Source organism: Podarcis bocagei, assembly GCF_964188305.1.
Source record: "Podarcis bocagei genome assembly, chromosome: 2".
Lineage (NCBI taxonomy): Eukaryota > Metazoa > Chordata > Lepidosauria > Squamata > Lacertidae > Podarcis > Podarcis bocagei.
This window is the reverse complement of record NC_138126.1, coordinates 13,507,101-13,528,291: the sequence shown is the minus strand read 5'-3', so window position 1 is coordinate 13,528,291 and position 21,191 is coordinate 13,507,101. Positions and strand designations below refer to the sequence as shown.

At 46.5% G+C, this 21,191-nt stretch overlaps 1 protein-coding gene across 2 annotated transcripts; it reads left to right on the top strand.

Moving 5' to 3' along the window:
- The first annotated feature begins 7,391 nt into the window (after positions 1-7,391).
- LOC308580560 (zinc finger protein 496-like) lies at positions 7,392-20,159 on the top strand. Of its 2 annotated transcripts, XM_081182387.1 has the most exons (8): positions 7,392-8,056; positions 8,267-8,492; positions 9,128-10,029; positions 13,187-13,295; positions 14,199-14,281; positions 14,864-14,990; positions 16,342-16,449; positions 17,980-20,159. In XM_081182387.1, exons 3-8 carry the CDS (start codon positions 9,331-9,333, stop codon positions 18,828-18,830), a joined length of 1,977 nt encoding a protein of 658 aa, XP_081038513.1. In that variant the 5' UTR covers positions 7,392-8,056; positions 8,267-8,492; positions 9,128-9,330; the 3' UTR covers positions 18,831-20,159. The 2 variants fall into 2 exon arrangements, with proteins under 2 accessions (XP_081038513.1, XP_081038512.1); XM_081182386.1 differs by lacking the exon at positions 8,267-8,492.
- The last annotated feature ends 1,032 nt before the right edge of the window (positions 20,160-21,191 follow it).

The window sequence follows — 21,191 nt, the reverse complement described above, 5'->3', positions numbered from 1 at the left end:
TAGACAGGAAGAAGCCAACCATGTTTTCCCTTTTGTGTCTCTGGTTAGCCATGCCTCTGCTTCTCCTGAGCTGCCGCCTTTTGGGATTCTTCCCATTAATAACTGCCTCTTTCCCCTCAGCCATTTTCATTCATTTCATGTTTTGTATACCTAGGCCACTTTTCACTCACACGAGTCACAAAGTGACTCACAATCAATAACATAATTTGTTGTTGTTGTTTAGTCGTTTAGTCATGTCCGACTCTTCGAGACCCCATGGACCAGAGCACGCCAGGCACTTTTGTCTTCCACTGCCTCCAGCAGTTTAGTCAAACTCATGCTAGTAGCTTCGAGAACACTGTCCAACCATCTCAACCTCTGTTGTCCCCTTCTCCTTGTGCCCTCCATATTTCCCAACATCAGGGTCTTTTCCAGGGAGTCTTCTCTTCTCATGAGATGGCCAAAGTATTGGAGTCTCAGCTTCAGGATCTGTCCTTCCAGTGAGCACTCAGGGCTGATTTCCTTCAGAATGGATAGGTTTGATCTTCTTGCAGTCCATGGGACTCTCAAGAGTCTCCTCCAGCACCATAATTCAAAAGCATTCATTCTTCGGCAATCAGCCTTCTTTATGGTCCAGCTCTCACTTTCATACATCACTACTGGGAAAACCATAGCTTTAACTATACGGACCTTTGTTGGCAAGGTGATGTCTCTGCTTTTTAAGATGCTGTCTAGGTATGTCATTGCTTTTCTCCCAAGAAGCAGGCGTCTTTTAATTTTGTGGCTGCTCTCACCATCTGCAGTGATCATGGAGCCCAAGAAAGTAAAATCTGTCACTGCCTCCATTTCTTCCCCTTCTATTTGCCAGGAGGTGATGGGACCAGTGGCCATGATCTTTGTTTTTTTGATGTTGAGCTTCAAACTATATTTTGCACTCTCCTCTTTCACCCTCATTAAAAGGTTATTTAATTCCTCCTCAGTTTCTGCCATCAATGTTGTGTCATCTGCATATCTGAGGTTGTTGATATTTCTTCCGGCAATCTTAATTCCGGCTAGGGATTCATCCAGCCCAGCCTTTCGCATGATGAATTCTGCATATAAGTTAAATAAGCAGGGAGACAATATGCAGCCTTGTCGTACTCCTTTCCCAATTTTGAACCAATCAGTTGTTCCATATTGAGTTCTAACTGTAGCTTCTTGTCCCACATGGAGATTTCTCAGGAGACAGATGAGGTGATCAGGCACTCCCATTTCTTTAAGAACTTGCCATAGTTTGCTGTGGTCGACACAGTCAAAGGCTTTTGCATAGTCAATGAAGCAGAAGTAGATGTCTTTCTGGAACTCTCTAGCTTTCTCCATAATCCAGTGCAAATAACGTAATAGAACATCACAATTATAGAATAATTATTAAACCAGTAAAACAACCACCTTCTATAAAGCACTATTGTTATAAGAATTCTAAGGTCTCAAATATAGAATAAATATTCATAAATGCACATGTTATAAGAATGTTTAGGTCTTATATATATAATAAATGTTCATAAGTGCACCAAGCAAACACATATATAAATATATAAACCACATGTCTAAAAACCCCAGGAAAAGTCCTAAAGCCATTTTGACTCTTTCAGTCACCTCAAATATTTCTCTACAAGGTTGAAGGAAATGCAGAAACCTCACCATTGTCTCTGTCCTCACAAATGTGCCTTAAGGGCACATTTAAGGTGTGAATAGGGTGAGCCTGTGACCTGGCTCAGGAATTAAGTATTATCATTACAAAAGAATAGCAAGGCTCCCCAGGTAATCCAGTCAAGTGACCATTAACAGGTAACTTGGCAGACTGGGTGAAAACAATGCACTCAGATTTCTGTTGTCGCCTTCTGTGATGTATGTATGATGTTTCTGGGGGTGCTCTTGGACTCCAGGGCGGGCAATTTAAAATGGCTGGGGTTCTCCTCCTCTCTCCTACATGTGCAGGGAGCACCCTGCTGCAACAGTTAATAAAGTTCAGGCTTACTAGCCGCTTTGCTTCTCAATATTCTCTGGTTGGTCTGTTATTTTCTCCTACCAATAGAGAACCTACAAAAGGACTCTATATGGTCTCTTGGGTACCCCATAAGGGAAAAGGAGCAGGTTTTTTTACTTATATCACACACATATATAAATATATAAACTATGTGTCTAAAATAGTAGAGAACAACCCTGAAGCCAGATGCAGTTTCTCCAGCTGGCCCTGATCCACCTTCTCCTCAGCCTCCTTGTCTTAGGGGCTTTCCCCCTCCTTTCTCTTACTTATGGCTGCCTCTCCTCCCTCAGCCACCATGTCCTTTTGGGCATCACAAGTTATCTGTATTTAACTGCAACAGTGCAGCCTCCCAAGGCCTGACAACTGCAGGGGCAGCTCAGCAGTGATCTGTTTCTTTAAAAAAAATACTTGTCAAATGAAACTCCGAATGTATTTTGATGTATTTTGAAAGACCTTTATTTAGAAATAAGAGTTGGCTGGCACTTAAGCCCTGCATTCTGTCACATGGAAGATGGAGCAAACTTGTTTTCTCCTGCTGCGGAGGGAAAGCTCAAACCAATGGCTTCAAGTTACAAGGAAGAAGATTCCAACTAAACATCAGGAATAACTTTCTGACGGTAAGTTGTGGACTTTCCTTCCTTGAAGGTTTTTAAGCAGAGATTGGATGGCCCTCTGTCGTGGATGCTTTCACTAGATTCCTGCATTGCAGGGGGTTGGACTAGATGACCCTTGGGGTTCCCTTCCCACTCTATGATGCTATGATGTCTCTTCATTGCTTTCACCAGGAGGGTTTGTTATGTATTCAGACTGGCTGCAGTTCTCACTCTGGGCCACCAGTATGCAAATGAAGGATTGCGAGTTGCTTTCACCAATTGGGTAGTTAGTTGGAATTTGTTACTGTTACAAGTTATTGAGCATTATATAAGGCAGCCAGCTTCACTGTTGTTCAGAGAGACTTAGAGCAGTGCTAACTGCTATAATAAAGGGCTGTTGCTTAAAAGAGCTGTGTCCGTTGCCCATCTTTCCCACTATACAACAAAAAGGTGTGTGGTTTGTTTGTTTTTATGCAAAGCTTCAAAGAGTTAAACCCAGAGAAGGTTGTTTCCTAGAGAGGCCCACCAAGGATTGCAGAGAGGAAGCATGCAAAACAGTGAAGCCTCCTTTCCTGTTATGCCGGGGATGTTCCCCAAAGGGACTAGAGCTACTATGCAGTCCTTACAATATTTCCGGTAGTCAACTCAACGGATTTCCACCCTAACTTTCAATGCAAGGGGTATATAATACAGAGACAGAAAAAAAAACATATTGTTACTTTCACAAAACGCCTATGTGAGATGCAAGGTTGTCACCACAGACTTGCCAAGGAACAAATCGATGCCACATTGCGCCCACAGAAAAGTCTTTGTTGCTTTCAGACGAATATTGGCTGTAGAGGCTGTGTACCTTTTTCTCTTCCTCTGTGAAATTCCTTATATTAGGAGCAGAGGGATAAGAAGAGAATCTGGAGTGGAGCAAAGAGGTAAACTCTCTTGGTTTATTGCAGGAACAGAACATGGCAAAAATGTGACTGCTCACCTGTATGGGAATGGCTGTGGAAAACAAGGAAATATCATTTGACACTATGCAGCAGGAACTTCAGGTTGGAGCTGATAAGGTTGAAACATTTGTTATTGATGCTGTAAAGACAAAGATGGTGCATTGGAAAATTGATCAAACAGAGAAAAGTAGTGGTCAGTCACACATCGAACCTTTGGAAAACAGCAGTGGCAACACTTAACTTCTGGAAACTAAATTTGAATCAAGTGAAAAACAGTCTCCTTAGCTTGCCGGATACCTGATTATTTGATGTAATATTTAGTTTGTATTGGATGGAAACTCGGCTATATTAAACCCTTCAACTCAATTTTGTGAATTTTTTATTGAAAATATCTAAGTGGCTAGAATACATAAAATAACTTGAACCACAGGCTGATAAAGCAATAAACTTTAAACAAGAATAAAAAGGGGGGAAGAGAAAGGTTTCCTCAACAGCTTACAAATATAAATGAAAAGACATGAAACAAAAGGAAAATTTATTGGGAGGTGGTAAGTAAGCATAGGCACTGCTTCTCAGGCCCCATCTACGGCTTTATACGCTATGCATTTAAAGCAGAATGTGCCTCTTTAAACCCCACAAATTTTTGGGAACTGTAGTTTTGTAAGGCTGCTGAGGGTTGTTAGGAGACCCCTACCCCCCTCACAGGGCTACAGTTTCCAGAGTGGCTTAACAGTCCGTCTTTCTTCCTGGGGAACTCTGGGAACTGTAACTCTAGCAGGGAATGGGGAAGGCTAACAATTCTCAGCACACTTGAGCTACAGTTCCCAGGATCCTTTGGAGGAAGCCATGAATGTTTAAAGTGGCATGATTCTGCTTTTGATGTACAGCACAGATGGGGCCTCAGTTACAGAATTCTTACCAGGACCACCTGAAGAGAAAAGAAATTATGCAAATGCATAGAATAAACAAGGAGTCACAAACTCCTGTTTGTTTTTTCTTGTTTTTCTGAAGGCGCAAGACATTATTACTGCAGGATCTGGCGAGGATGAAAATGGAGGTGTGAAAGCTTCGATGGGATGGATGCTTGGGCCATAGGCAAGAGACTCATGTCCTCCAGGCTGGGAGCATTGGAGAAGTGCTTCCAAGAATGCAGCTGGTCAAACAGGAGCCATGTGAGAGTCTGCTTCAGCACTGGGAAATGCAGTGGTAGGAGTTCCTGAGGAATCGCCTCTGTCACACCAGGCAACCATAGTTGCTGGAAGAACCCAGGCTATGGGATGATGCCAAGGCCTTCCCGACCTCATTCGAGCAAGTGGCCAAAGCCTGCTGGTAGCCCAAGCAGGAGTGGGCAACCTGACTCCTGCCAGCGAAGCAGAGTAGACCTTTGACAGGCTGGCAGCCGGGGACAGAGAGGACTATGGGAAGGTGAAGGCGGCCATCTTGCAGGGGGACACCAAGAGGAGGGAGAGCCAGTGCTGGCACTACAGACATTTCTGCTACCGGGAGGCCGAGGGGCCCAGAGGGGCTTACAGTCAGCTCCGGGAGCTGTGCCACGGGTGGCTGAAGGCCGAGAGGAACACCAAGGAGCTGGTCCTGGAGCAGTTCCTGGCTGTGGTTTTTATTTAATCCAGGGGTGGGGAAAGCTGTTGAGCCTGAGGGCTGCATTACCTCCTGGGCAACGTTTTGTGGGCCACAGGCCAATGCTGGGCTGGGAAAACATTAGCCAATATTACTATCTCAATTTGGTGGCAAAATGTGTGTAAAATTGTGCTTCAGGGGAGAGGAAAAAAATCACTTGGCACGTTAGGTTGGAAAAGCTAAACCCAGACCATTTTGCCGCTCTGTTTTGGGACTTCATCTCACGTGTCAGTAATGAACAATTGCAGCAATCTCTTCCATCCGTTCTGCTGGTCATTTGAAATATAGTTTCTGAATCGCAATGTCTTTCCTTATTGACTTGACTGTTCCCCCCCCCCCCATGCGGCTTCCTTCCCTCTGGAAAAAAGTTGTGATTTATATAATATATGGTATAGCTTTTCGCGCCAGTTACTTTTGGTTCCCATGCTGATCCAATCTGTTTGGACTGTTCTTCATTGTTTAATTTTTGTTTTTGGCACTGTTCTGTATCACTTTGATAAATACCTCAATTAAAAATTATTACAAAGAGAACATGGGAGCCTCAGAAGAGTCTTAGAACAGAGGGAGCGACCCTCCTGTCCTTTTGTCTCACACAACAACCCTGGCATGAAGCAGTCCTGGGACTTGGGGAACGGGGTGCCATTGCTGCTTCATCTTAGGCAGCAAAATATCTTGGATTAGCTTTGCATACGCAGCGAGAGTAGAAAATAAACCCTTGTCATTCCCTCCAGGGCAACTTTCCAGGGGCACATGCTGGGGGTGGGGGGCAAGGCCAGGAGCTGAACTGGGCTGAGCAACAAAAGTAAATTTTACTTCTGTAAAGTAGGTAAGATCCCCTCCTGCATTGAGGGGTTGGACTAGATGATCCCATGGTCCCCTTCCGACTCTACAATTCTATCATTCTAAGACAAGCATTATCAGAGTTCAAGGACACTTGCGAGGGGCAGCAAGACCAGGGAGGGGCCACACAGAGAGGGTTTGAGAGATGCATTTTGCCACCAAGACTAAGATTCCACCTATGCAGAGGGAGCTATCTACAAGCAATTTAAGACTGGATTACAGCAATGCGCTCCATGCAGGGCTTCCGCTGCACTCGATCCAGAAGTTGCAGTTAGTGCACAATTGCTGACAGAAGCGAGGCCTTTTCAGCATACAGTGGTGCCCCGCAAGACGAATGCCTCGCAAGACGGAAAACTCGCTAGACGAAAGAGTTTTCCGTTTTGGAGGTGCTTCGCAAAACGAATCTCCTATGGGCTTCCTTCGCAAGACGAAAATGTCTTGCGAGTTCCTGCGGGTTTTTTTTCCTCCCCCCCCCTTTTTCTAAGCCACTAAGCCGCTTATCAGCTGATCCGATAAGCCGATAAGCCGCTAAAAGCCGCTAATAGCGCTAATCCGTCAATGGGCTTGCTTCGCAAGACGAAAAAACCGCTAGACGAAGAGAATCACAGAACGGATTCTTTTCGTCTTGCGAGGCACCACTGTATATAGCGCCTGCACTCAGAGATCTGCACTGATTGGGAATTTGCTACTGGGCCTAATTGAATGTGTCACTGTTAATATATAAAGCCCTTACCTTGGGACTGGTTAACCTACAAGATCGCCTTACCCAATATACACCCAAACTTACCACTTCAATCAGCAGAAAGGGCACTTCCAGGTGCCACAAAATACCTGTTCCATCTACACTTTGGAATTCCCTGCCTGTTGAGACCAAGCAGGTGTCTTCACTGTGCTCCTTTCAGTGCCTGATAAAAACAGATTTGTTAGGCAAGCCTACCAAAATATTTAGAAAACCTTTAATCCGTTTTTAGTGTATTGTTATTTTAACTTACTCAAAGTCTTAAATTACTGTTGTTCTTATTGGGAGTTTTATTATTTTATATTTTTTGCAAACCGCTTAGAGGTTTGCTTGTTTGTTTTACAATCAAGCAGTGTATGAATTTTACAAAATAAGAAACTACTGGTGGAACTGCGGGGAACTCTTGACTTCCCTTGCCTGCAAGCCTAAAATTGCAAAAAAATCAGAGGGGTATTCCAGACCTTACCAGTCTCTGATGAAGCAAGAGCAGACAGCAAAGGGTCTTGTGGCACCTTTAGGGCGTAACAGCTTAATAATAATAATAATAATAATAATAATAATAATAATAATAATAATTCATTTTTAAGAGCAGAAGTTTTTGTAGACCACATCATCAAATGCAAATTGCTATTTGCGATGGGGCTGTGTTGTTCAGTGGTCAGAGCATCTGCTTTGCATGCAGAAGGTCTCTGTTTCTGTTCCTAGCATCTCCAGGAGAGCGAGGTCAAGGAGACTCTCGCCTAAAATTCTGGAGAACCTCTGCTGCCAATCAGTGCATGCAATAGTGGATGAAGTCACCTTCCCATCTTGCAATTTAATCAAAAAGACACAGACATTTGATCAGCTTCATCTGAAACGGCGGAGGGAACGCGATTTCCCCCTCTCCCTCCGTTCAAAAGGGGACCGGAAATAGAGTAAGAAGCGCGTGTGTGTTGCAGCCGCCTCCCTGCCTCTTGCCTCCTTCCTCCTTAAAAAGCGTGGCAGCCCGATCCGGCCTTAAATGCAGCTTTCCCGGGAAAGTAAAGCTTGCAAACGCCAGCCACCCCCGCTAAGGTTTGGCCTGATCCGGATTGCAACCTCCTTCTGTCGTCCCAGAGTGATAGAGGGAGAGAGAGAGAAAGTATTGCTGGAAAGGGTTAAACTCAGATTCCTGGAGGAACTGGGAAATTTGAGAAGAGGGGTGGAACTGGAAGTGGTGTAATAATTCTCTCTCTCTTTCTCTCTTGCTCCCTCCCCTTCTCTTTCCTGCTTTGTTGAGAGGGTCGGATGCCTGCTTTTGAATGGCTGCGAGAGAAAGGTGAGTTTTAAAGGGGCAGATTTGGCCGAAATGTGGTGGGAGCTGGTGCAGATCAGAGAAAGGAAGAGTTGCAAAAATGTGTTGCTTGTCCGGGCTGCGTGCGGAGCGACTGGGAAAGTTGGGCTTCCAACTAGGTTCGAGGGTGGGTGGGTAGGAAGCCCACGGTGCAACCCCGCACCTTTTGAGCTTTTGGCAATGGTCGATTTGCAGGTTTGGAAACAACAACATGCGCGGAGTGGCTGGCCAGGTCTGCTGTGGGAACCCCGTCTTCTGATCTAGAAGCTGTTACCCCCAAATCACCCTTGAAGTGGGGGCTCTTCTCTCTGCGGTTCAAAAGGCCACACCAGCATTTCTGCCCCACCTTTTCCTTCAAGGAGTGCAAAGTGCTGCACATGGTTGTTCCCTCTTCATTTCATGCCCACAGCAACCTTGTGCGGTAGGTTAGGAAGAGAGATTGGCCCAGTGAGCTTCATGACTGAGTGGGGATTCGAACCCTGATCTCCCTAGCCTGACACTCTTAACCGCTGCTACTCCCAGGGGAAGAGTGTACAGCAGGAGTGGGGAACCTTTTCCCAGCCCGAGGGCCACATTCCCTTCCAGGCAGCCTTCGGAGGGCCATATGCCGGTTGTAGGAGATGGGAGCAAGGCAAAAACAGGCACTGTTTGTGGGAAAAGGTGCTTGGAATAACCAGTGTAAATTGATGGGAGTTATAGTCCATCAACATCAGGGAGGGGGAATTTGAGTCTGAGACTGAGCAGGCGTCTGTTTCCCCAGCTTCTGTTGTTGTAAATGGCACTATACATTGAAAGCACTATGATAATCTCTTTAAACTGTCATGGCTTCCCTCCCAGGGAATCCTGGGAGCTGTAGTTTCCTGAAGGTGCTGGGAGCGGTTCAGAGAGACCCCAGTTCCCCTCACAGACATACAATTTTTAGAGTTCCCTGGAAAGAGGGATTGATTGTTCAACCACAATGGCAATTGTGGCGTTTTAAATTTTACAGTGCCACAATTTGCCAAAACGGCTCCTTCATTATGCCTTTTGGTGTTTTGTTCTTTTTCTTCTCTGCAGGGACCGGTCCCGCTTTCCGTTCAGAAAGACACCCAGGGGATACTGTCAGAGAAAGTCTCGGCAAAATGCTGTAGGGTCTCCTCCTTGAACTGAACCTGTCTGTATAGCCACAGACCCAAAACAAAAATTTGACGTTACGAGTGTGGGATATTTGTCCCAATCCCCCCCACCCTGAAGCAGAGAGAGGACACCAAGGATCCAAGATGGAGGAGAGGTTAGAACCCGCAGTCCAAGCACCACCGCATGGCGTCACGATGGCATGCCTGAAGGAGTTGCCGGGCCAGGCAGCGCTGCAAAATGGCAAGCAGCAGCTTGAGGATGGGCTGCCCCAGGAATGGGCAACCCAGTGCCAGGAGTTCCTGAAGGCCCTGGACTCCCATCGCCTAGGATGGGGAAGCCCACCACGGTCAAAGCTTGGGCCCTGGGACGATGCCAAGGCCTTTCTGGCTTCCTTTGAGCAAGTGGCTGAAGCCTGCCAATGGCCTCGAGAAGAGTGGGCGGCGCGTCTCCTGCCGGCTCTCAGCGGAGAAGCCCAGCAGGCCTTTAGCGGCCTAGAAGCTGCCGAGAGGGAGGACTACAGGAAGGTGAAGGCGGCCATCTTGCGAGGGGAAGCCAGCAGAATGGAGGCGCTGCGGCAGCACTTCCGGCAGTTCCGCTACCAAGAAGTCGAGGACCCACGAAGGGTCTATGGGCAGCTGCAGGAGCTCTGCCACCGGTGGCTGAAGCCGGAGAGGCGCAGCAAGGAGCAGATCCTGGAGCTGGTGACCCTGGAGCAGTTCCTGGCCATCTTGCCCCAGGAAATGCAGAGCAGGATCAGGGCCTGGGACCCGGAGACCAGCACCCCGATGGCGGCAGAGGAGTTCCTGACGAGTCCCCAAGAGGCCAAGGCTTGGAAATGGCAGGTGAGGTTTTAATGCATGTCACCGTTTAATTCAGGTGTAGGGAAACCGTTAGCCTTCTAGATGCTTCCGAAGTGCAACTCCCATCGTCCCCAGCCATCGGCCATGATGGGAGTTGGAGTCCAATGGCAGCTGAAGGACCGCAGGCTCCCCACCCCTGCGCTACTTGGACGGATCCTGGGTTTTAAAATAATTGAATGAGTCCCCCATCTGCACTGTGCTTTTAAAGCAGTCTTGTATCACTTTAAGCCGTCATGGCTTCTTCCCTCAGTGAACCTTGGGAACTGTTTGTTGAAGGTGCTGACTCTATTCCCCTCACGGAGCCACAATTCCCAGCATTCCATGGGAAGAGAGCCTGACTGTTATTGTCACCTGGAAATTGTAGCTGCGTGAGGGGAATAGCGGGGTCTTCTCACAACTTTTCCTGCTTCAGTAACATTCAATTGCTAGGTAAAGGTACCCCTGCCCGTACGGGCCAGTCTTGCCAGACTCTGGGGTTGTGCGCCCATCTCACTCAAGAGGCCGGGGGCCAGCGCTGTCCGCAGACACTTCCGGGTCACGTGGCCAGCGTGACATCGCTGCTCTGGCGAACCAGAGCCGCACACGGAAATGCCGTTTACCTTCCCGCTAGTAAGCGGTCCCTATTTATCTACTTGCACCCGGGGGTGCTTTCGAACTGCTAGGTTGGCAGGCGCTGGGACCGAGCGACGGGAGCACACCCCGCTGCGGGGATTCGAACCGCCGACCTTTCGATCAGCAAGCCCTAGGCACTGAGGCTTTTACCCACAGCACCACCCGCGTCCCCAACATTCAATTGCTAGTGTTCAGCTAAAATTCAATGGCTAGTCGGGCCTGCTTTTGCATACAGAAGTCTCTTTTAGTCTTTCACCTCAGGCAGCAAAATACCTTGAGCCGGCACATGGGGCATCCATGACAGGAGAGGGGGAAGTAGCAGGGAGGAGAACAGCCACTTCCACCCCCCAAAACAAACCATAATTCCCAGCTTTCAACTAAAAAGAACAGAGGAAAGTTTCTGGCATTTGTGAAAGCTGGCATTTTTCTGTCTGTCTGTCTATCTATCTATAATTTTTTATTAAATTTTCTGTTTCACAATTTTGAATACTCATTTAAACCTCCTTAAATTATCAACGACTTCTCTTCTTCTCTTTCCATGGTTCATTTTGCATACCCTAAATCCCTGAATATTTTATATAAATTAAACCATTCAGTACTCCATTATTACATCCATCAGAGCTTATTTACACTGTTGAATATATCTTAATGCTGCCAACATTTTCAAGTGAACACAATTTTCCCCCATATGTTCAGTAAACCTTTTCCAATCTTCTCGTCTTGTTCTCTTATTCTATATGCTAAGTCTGCAAACTGCACATAATCTGTCAATTTAAGCTGCCATTCTTCTTTGGTTGGGACCTAGCTCGTTTTTCAATTTTTGGGCTAACAAAACACAGGCCGCAGTAGTGGCATACATAAATAATCTTTTTTGACACCTGGGGATTTCTGTCTGAATTATCTCCAATGAAAAGGACTCTGCTGTTTTTTGGGGAAAGTACTTTGAAACATTTTTTTCAGTTCATTTTGGATTATTTCCCAGTGCTCTTTTACTAGTCCACCACATATGAAAGAACGTTCTCTCAACCTCTTTGCATCTCCAGCACTTATCTGATTCAGTCTTATACATCTTAACTAGCCTACTCAGAGTTAAACGCCATCTGTAAATCATTTTCGAGTAGTTCTCCTTCAAAGAATAACATGCTGTGAACTTCAAATCGCTTTTCCAAAGGTTTTCCCAGAGAGTAAAATCTAGTATATCTATTACCCAGTGTATCATAGAGGCTTTGGCAAGCTCATCTTTTGCTCCTTTTTTAATGCCATTTATGAATTGCTTTCCCAAAAAATACCTCAACGGTAAAAATAATTTTAAAACAATTCCACATGTGAAGGCAATTAAGAACAATTCCACACTGCAGTAGGTGCTGTAACTCTCCATCAGTTTGACTTCACCTACCAAGGCACACTCTTCCATCGTCTTCCAACAGCAGGAATAAAAAAACTATTTCAAATCCAATATGGATTTGGGCCAGGCGAGCTGGGAAAGCACTTCCAGAGACCTTCCACTGCAGGGAGCAGGTCTAAGTGCTGTGGACTCACAATTCAGAGCTGTGAGCACCAAACTCACTTCCAGTAGTCAGCGGAGCACAGCAGAGCATGAACCACACGAATGACAGCTCTGAAGTATAACTTCTTTTATTCTCTACAGCTACTGCATAAACTAATGACTAATCTCGGAGACGCTGGACTGATTGAGTGTTACAGCTGCTTGAGCAGCGACCTTATCTACCGTATTTTTCGCCCCATAAGACGCACTTTTTCCCCTCCAAAAATGAAGGGGAAATCGGGGTGCGTCTTATGGGGCGAGTGTCTGCAAGCCTCGCGCACCCGGCAGGAGGTCCCACCGGGTGCGTGAGGCTTGGGGCGGCAGCGGACTGCTTGCGCGCACCTAGAAGCTTGGGGCGCGCTGAGCTCAGCACGCCCCAAGCTCCTGGTGTAGCGCAGCGATCCGCTAGCCCTGGGAGAGGCGCCCGGCTCTCCCACGCTAGCGGAGACCTTGCCGGCACGCAGAAGCTTGGGGCGCGCTGAGCTCCGCACGCCCCAAGCTCCTGGTGTAGCGCAGCGCACCTGGGGGGGAAATAATTTTTTTCCCCTTTATTTCCCCCCAAAAAATCTAGGTGCGTCTTATGGGCCGGTGCGTCTTATGGGGCAAAAAATACGGTATATACAGATAACACTCAGACTCCCACAGGCTGGAGCTGAAGAAGTGATGAGCAAAATCCGCCCCCTCCTTTCTGAAACATTGTCAGCAGATTCTTGCAATGGGAGGGGTGAAACATCCTCAATAGGCTGGGGTAAAAACCTGCACTTGAGAGGATGGTTGAACAAGGAAGGCCTTCAATATGCGCCAAGCAGATGATAGAGGTGACACAAAATGCCCAGACGCTTTTCCTACTTGTTCCCTCCCCCCTTTTGTAAGAAGCTCCCCTGCCCCCTTCAGTTATTCGCTTTGTCCACCTCCTGCCCTCCTCTCAAGCCCTCCTGCGTCTTCCCCATCGTGAGTGGGATCTGTGTTGTTCTTTTTCAGATGCCGGTGGAGGAAGTGCCCGCAAACCCCTCAGGAGCCAAGGCGGCACCTCAGAGGCAAATCTACATAGAGGCTGATGAGAAAGCAGAAAAAGACCTCTGTTTGCTGGGTGAGGATTCATTGGGCTAGCGCAGCATTTATTCAAACTGGATTCCTGGGATCCCTCCGCGGCTTTTCAGAGGATCTCGCGATGAGAAAACTAGCAACGGCTGAAAGACAGTCGTGGCTTCCCCCAAATATCGAAGGACTACAAGTCCCATTAGCCCTCACTGCTGGCCATGCTGGCTGTGGATGATGGGAGTTAGAGTCCAGCAACTTCTGGAGGCCCACCAGGTTGGAGAAGGCTATTTTAGGGGACAAACAAAGATGGCTTGGGTTCCATTTGGCACTCCTGTGACATCTGTGCTGGTTATTTCTGAGCTCAGAGTGCAGCAAAGAGGGGCTAGCTACCATGTGGCCTCCACTCTAAGGAACAAAATGTCTGCCTTGTAAAACAGATCCACCGGTTGCCAGTTTGTTTCAGGGAGCTTAGGCCTCAAATATCTACTTGACTTAGGCCTCAAATATCTGAGATGACCTCTTTCCCTACAGACCCTCCTGGGTGTTAAGATAAGCAGAGGGGGCCTTCTTGGTAGTTCTGCTCATCCCAGAAGTTCAGGGTGGGGTAGCCCAAGAGAGAGCCTTCTCTAGCATCCCCAAGATTTTGGAACTCCTTACTCTCAGAGCTGTTTCTGGCTCCTTCATTATATAGCTTCTGACTGTAATTTGTTTTAAACTCAGTGCTGATTTTCAAGAAAAATCGGTGCTGGAACTCACCATGAACGCCTCCCTTGTTCTCTTATAATGGCAATTAACGTTCCAGTGAGTTTCAGCTGAAAAAAGCCCTGTTGAAATTTATTTTCCTAGTGGGTTTTTAATCACTGCAACCTGCCCAGGACCTTATCGGGAAGGGCGGATAAGAAATGGACTCGATCACTATTATTGGTATCTGAAACATTCCCCTCGTTTACAGCCAGCGGAATAATGACGCCAAGTCATCCCAGTCCGGTGCTTCCTCCCGAAGAACAAGAAATAGTCAACACTGAGCTTTCTGAGGTATGTGAGGTTCTGGGGTGGGAAATAAGTTTTGACCAGAGGGCGACATTTCCTTCTGGGCAACTTTCCAGGAGCCACACAGCAGTAGGGCCAGAGGCAAAAGTGAATGGAGTAACAAGTGTGAATTTTACCATTTGGAGAGTAGGACTATTTCTGTACGTTCACACATCCTTATGTGCATGCGCGTACACACACCCCACACCATTTTTCATCCAGGCAAGCGAGAGTTCAAGGGCACATTCCAAGCAACCAAAAACACTTGAGGAAGGCAGGAAGCAGGGCTGGTGAGAGGAAACATCCGAGGGCCACATAATGGCCTGGGAGCTACATTTGGCCCCTGGGCTTGATGTTTTGCAGCCATGATCTAATTTGAGGCAGAACAAGGCAAACCAGGTGGGCCTATACCTCAATGAGCCTACAGTGTTGACAGTGGGGAGAGATACTGGAGAGGAGGAAAGAGCCAGTCTCCAAAATTATACAGCTATTAGAATAATAGAGTGGTAGGGTTGGAAGGGACACTAAGCATCATCTGGTCGAACCCAAGACAATGCAGGAATGGAGGGGATACTTTTATCGTTCCAGGGAAGTGTGAATTTGAACGAGGTGACTGTGGCTTTGGGCAGTGCTGAGTGGGCAGTGCTGAACGCCAGTCAAGGAACCATGCATTGGGAAGTCATGCAGGAGGACTCTGAGGACATCAGCTCTCTAGGTAAGGAAGTCCTCGCCCTGTATTAATGGAACATGGCAGAAGAGAGAATATGAGTTTATTTATTTTTTTAATGCATCAAAATATAATCAGGAAAAAGAAGGTTGGGGGAGAACAAATACGTTTTATTTATTTCCAATTCTTTAGGGACCGATTTTCACCATAGATGGTCACAAAGCAGTTTCCACAACAATCAATAAAACGATCCCTCCATGAAAAGAACAGGGTGTTGTCTTGAGCCCCGCAAGGCTGTTAGAACTGGGCTTGGGTTGGCAGACTCTGACCATAGCTGTCAACCTTCCCTTTTCTTGCGGGAAATTCCCTTATTCTAGTGCCATTTCCCGCTGCTTCCTGCTGCTATCCCGGATTTTTAGATACCCTGTAGGCTGTCCCCGGGACAGGTGAGGCTGCTAATCCCTTATTTTTGAGGCTGCTGATCTCTTATTTTCAAATCTGAAAGTTGACAGCTATGACTCTGATGCACCCTCCTCCCTGCCCTCATCCTATATCCTAAAGGCAAGCTCGTTGTTTGAGTTGGGATCCTAATGCAACTGAAACAGCCCCATCCATACAGAAGAGAGAAGCATCGGTAAACTTGGGGTAATGCCCCATGATTTGCAAAGCATGAAACATCTTTTTGGGTGGGGGAGCCCCTCAGAAGAGACTGCCCCCCCCCACAAAAAGCCAATCTAATGAAGACTGACCATGTTCATTGGTCATGGAATACTGGGTGGCTGTTTGCGAGGGAGGAAAACTGGAGGATGAATGAAATGGAGAACAGGGTTTGGCTGACTGAGGATCTCATTCTGTGGCTGCTTCTGCTTAATGCCCAACCAGCAGGCTAAGTAGAAAGTGTTCTGTGCTCATTTTAAAACTGTATTTTATTGAATCTCCAACAATATTCCAAACCATTTATCATCATATACAAAAAAAATTTTTTCAACGTGAATTTCTTCTTGAGTTCCCACTGCTCCTTTCCTGATGTTTGTTTTTTGCTTCTTTTCATTAGCTGTTTTGCAATACATCTGTTTTTACTATCTAAACTTCACTACCATTAGTTATTTCAGTAACCCACTGCTTACATTTCAAAGCCTGCCTGCGGCTTCATGTATAGGTGATATTTTGATAGATAATCCATCAATGGCCTCCATTCTTCTTTAAACACTTTGTCATTATGTCCTCTTAGTCCAGCAGTTAATTTCACCATTTCATCAGAGTCCATCAGTTTCATAAACCAGCTTATTTTGAAACTTTTTAGGTTGAATCCACAAATATTCTTTGCCCCGCCAAACGTTCAGGCAATGACTATTTCTCTCAATGTTCCTTTTATCTCTGTTTCTCTCCCTATTCTAAGGAGGCTTTGTGATTCCCAAACCAGAGGCTGTATCCCAAAAGGATAAAGGAGACATGGGTTTCATCGAGGACTCTGAGGATGGCGAGGTATTTGCAGAAAACATCTCAGGTAAAGGGGAGGGGTATTAAAGGCAGGGCGGGGCTTAGTTGGGAGGGGGTGGTTACAGAGGGGTGCATCGCACACCCTGGGATTGCTTTCATTGTGCCTGTTTTTCCATGTGCCACTTCCTGATTTTCTTGTCCTGGGTGCTGATTGGCTGGGAAAGTTCCACACGGTTGACCACACCCACATGGCTTCTTCAGCCAATTCACATGTCAGAATGACATGGGAGAATTCTGAGGTGGTTGAACAGACTGTACCACTTCAAACTGTGTGGGGAAATGTCATTTTTTAAAGGTCCCATGTAGTAATAATATTAATATTAATACCCCACACATCTGGCTGTGTTTTCCCAGCCACTCTAGCTGGCTCCTATCAGAATAGTAAAAGCACGATAAAACATCAAACCACAAAAAACTTCCCTCTATAAAATGAGTGAGCCAGCACCTCCCTGCAGGAAGAAATCTAACACATCAAAGAGGAAAAACCTCCTTTGTCTGTTGTGCTGGTTTACTGTTTGCAAGGATCCGAAACTTACTACATTTACTATATGTATAGGTAAACTTTCCCCCACTCTGAGCAGCTTCTTCCCACTTTCTTATTTAATTCTTACGACAACCCTGTGAGGTAGCTTAGGCTAAGAGATGTTGGCCGGATCAAGGTCACCCAGTGAGCTTCTTGGCTGAGCAGGGATTCAAACCCTGATCTCCCAAGTCCTAGTCCAGCATTATGCCATGCTGGCTCATGATGCAAACTGGGGGGAACGAGGAGTTGCATCCATTGCCAATAAGCTGATTGGGGACATCTGAAAAGCTCTGTTCACAACAGTTTGCAAGCGGAGACAGTGAGCTGATCGTTGGGATTTCTGCACACCATGCTTGGGAAAACAGGTTACCTGTGACATCATGCATGAGCCTACTGTCTCTGCTCCCTTGTGTGTGGATGGTGGCATTTTAGTTGCATAAGGAATGGCACACACTCTGAACGTTGGTAATGACAGGAATTCTTGATTCTTTTGTATATATAATTTTTATTAAATCTCCAAAAATATTCAAAAATATTGTACAGAACCCCCCCATAAAGTTTCCAATTGACTTCCCACCCACCCTTTCCTAATTCTTGTTTCTTACTCCATTTTCTGAGCTGTTTACAACACACGTGTTTTTACTATCTAAATTCTAGTTCTTTCATTAATCCACTGCTTATATTTCAAATCCTGCCAGAGATTATGTATGGGTGACACTCTGATAGATAATCCTATCCTCCTTAAACACTTCATCATTATGTCCTCCTAATCTGGCAGTTAATTTTGCCATTTCAGCATAGTCCATCAGTTTCGTAAGCCATTCCTTCTTCGTTGGTAATCCTCCCTCTTTCCACCCCTGTGCATATGAAGTTCTAGCTGCTGTTGTCACATACATAAATAAATTAGCTTTCACAGGATCTCCATCCCCATTATTCCTAGCAAAAAGGCTTTGGGGTATTTTTAAGGACTGTCAGTTTGAACAGAATTATTGTCTGCGTTATCTCTCTTTGCAGATGATGAAGAACTTCAAATCAAGAAGGAGAGTCCTGCGCAAGGAGGCAGAGAGCCGGATGAAATATACAGTATGTCGCTGGAAATATCCCAAGGGAAGGCTTCTCTGGTGGCCGAGATTCACGAACAAGGATGCGAATCTGACAAGCGATGGGGGAGAAAGCCGGCGGAGGGATGGGGTGAATTAAACGAGGTGGCAGAAAGTCACGGGGCAGTGAAGGAAACCTCGAGACATGCACGGGTGAATAAATTTCTGTACTCGAAGGGCGGGAAATGGTACCGATGCAAATCCGGACTGGTTGCAAACCAGAGTGTCCACTCCGCCGCCATGCCTTACGAGTGCCTCGCGTGCGGGAAGCGTTTCCAGAAGAAGAATTACCTGGCGAAACACCAGAGGATCCACGCGAGGCCCAAGGTGTACCAGTGCTCTGAGTGCGGGCAGAGCTTCACCGGGCGAGAAGGATTCGTCCGGCACCGAGGGACGCACACAGGGGAGAAGCCTCACGAGTGCCCTCAGTGCGGGAAGTGCTTCAGCCAGAGGGAGAGCCTGATCCGGCACGAGAAGATCCACACGGGGAAGAAGCCGTACGAGTGTCCCGAGTGCGAGAAGAAGTTCTGCCGGAGGGACTCGCTGGTAAGGCACCAGAAGATCCACACAGGGGAGAAGCCGTACGAGTGTCCCGAGTGCGGGAAGAGCTTCAACCAGAAAGAGGTGCTACTCAGGCACCAGAGGATCCACACGGGAGAGAAGCCGTACGGGTGCCAGGCCTGCGGGGAAAGCTTCACCCAGAGAGCCATACTGAACAGACACGAGAAAACCCATCTGGGGGAAAAGGCCTTGTTAATACTCTGAGAATTAATGTGGCTCTCAAAGATGCGCTGGCCGTTTGTGTATTTTGTGTGTGTGTGTGTGGTTTGACAGACAGACCTTTTTGTAAGCTGCGGATAATGCCTATGTTTTCAAAGCTATTCGGAGCAATAGCTCAAGAGCTGTGAGCCTGGCGCTGGTTCCTAAATTCTGGCCATCCTCTCAGACAAGAGCCGCCTCATTGGGTACTAGAAGACGTGGGCAGGGCCAACTGGGAATTCTCTTGCTGGCCACGCCCCTTTTGGGAGAAGCCATTAATGATAGAATCTTCGAATTGTAGACTTGGAAGTAATACTTAGTCCAACTTCCTGCAATGCCGGCATCCATGACAGATGGCTCCAACCTCTGCTTAAAAACCTCCAAGGAAGGAGAGTCCGCCAGCTCCCGAGGGAGGCCTTTCCACTGTCTTAACAGCTCTTACTGCCAGAAAGTTCTTCCTGATGTTTCATTTGATTCTCCTTTCTTGTAACTTGAAGCCATTTGTTTGGGTCTTACCCTCTGAAGCAGGAGAAAGCAAGCTTGCTCCATCTCCCGCATGGCAGCCCTTTGCTTTTTCCTGCTCTGGATGGGGGAAGGACCAGAACCGACGGCTTCACAAGAAAGGAGATTCCGACTAAACACCAGGAAGAACTTTGTGGCAGAAAGAGCTGCTTGACAGTGGAACTCTCTTCCTCGGAAGGTGGTGGACTCTCCTTGCTTGGAGGTTTATAAGAAGACGTTGCAGGGCCACCTGCCATGGATGCTTCAGTTGCGATTCCTGCATTTCAGGGGGCTGGACTAGATGACCCTTTGTATCCCTTCCAAGTCTACAGTTCTAGGAAGATCAATTATTATTATTACTGGGGGTCTAGTAAACACCTGTTTTCACAAACACTGCTCATCGCTATATCTTTTTCTCCAGCAGATGACAGCTTTTAATTCATGAAGGCTGCAGTCTCTCTCTCTCCCTCCCCCCCCCCACCTCTCTCTCTCTCACACACAACAACACTGTTGAAATCCTGAAGTCACTCACTTCAACAGCAGTGCCACACCATTTCATAGGAAAACATTCTAAAGGCTGCTTCACGATTGATCGGTTTCTCCTACCTCTTTCTTCTTCCCTGTTTTTGGCAATTTACTAATATTATCGTGCGAGAGTGCATGTGTATGTTGTCCTTCTATGGCTTTTCACTTAAAGGTTTTTAAATTGTTCCTGGTTTTTACACTATTTTCTACGCAACGTGGAGCGGTTTTGAAAACGAAATAAAACAAGAGCTGCCTAAGATTTATATATGTATATATAAAATATAAATAAATAAACGTTACTGGCCTGGCTTCTAACCCTTTCTAGGATTGATTAGGGTGCTTTTGATTGTGCTGGCACCACTCTGACATTCAGAGGACCATCAGGCCTCACATTTGCAAAAGTATCATGACAATAATGAAATTGGTTACATATTAAAAGAGGAAGAGTATTAGTCTGTGATGTTACCAGAAGCCAAATCCCATTAGCCCCAACCTAACAAGCTGTCAACTTAATTAATAAATAATAAAATAATAATAAATAATAATAATTTATACCCTGCCCATCGGGCTAGGTTTCCCCAGCCACTCTGGGTGGCTCCCAACAGAATATTAAAAACACAATAAAACACTAAAAACTTCCCTAAACAGATGTCTGACATGGGGGCGGCTGCTATTGTTATGGAGCATTGGTATACTTCAGTAGTTTTTGCAAAAGTTCACCCGCCCTTCTCAACAGGTGGTACTGGTTGATAGAATGGTTGGTTATTTGTTGTGACATGAGTCAAGAGCGTGGGTAGGGAAATGGCCAGATCTTTATCTGAGAGAAACAGGTTTCCCAACTTGCTTCTAGATGTTGCTGGTGCGGTTTTGCTCAGAGGCTACATGAGAGGTAATCACTGGCTTTCCCCATTGCCAGGGGACCTCGCTTTTCCTCACCAGGTCATCCAGACTGCCTGATTCCTGGCCCTAACTTGCAACTGTGGTCACTGATCATGCAATACATCTTCACCCTGGTCTTTAAATCCCGCTGGGCAGCAGCTGGGTTTTAAATGTTGAAACACATCGTTACAGCTAGTGAGTGGGCCCTGCAACAAAATGTTGCGATGAGGGGTGCTTCTCTGGCGATCCAGACACACACTTTCCCATCACTCCTCCAGATTTTAGTCTAGCTAAAATTCTATGAACAGCTCACAGATCTGTCCACAGGAACGTTTCATAATGGCTTTGCAGTGTGAAACTTGAGTTGATCTATGCAGCAGAGGACATGGTTTTTATACCGACACGTTTTTACATCTGTATCTTCCTCTGCCTTGCTTCTCCAGCTGCTCCCAGGCAGTTGGC

Bases quoted from the DNA above. Each gene is read 5' to 3' on its own strand.
- LOC308580560 (XM_081182386.1), top strand. From the start codon at position 9,331: ATGGAGGAGAGGTTAGAACCCGCAGTCCAAGCACCACCGCATGGCGTC. The intron at 13,296-14,198 runs GTGAGGATTCAT...CCTCGTTTACAG, and splicing joins AAAAGACCTCTGTTTGCTGG to CCAGCGGAATAATGACGCCA. The intron at 16,450-17,979 runs GTAAAGGGGAGG...CTCTCTTTGCAG, and splicing joins ATTTGCAGAAAACATCTCAG to ATGATGAAGAACTTCAAATC.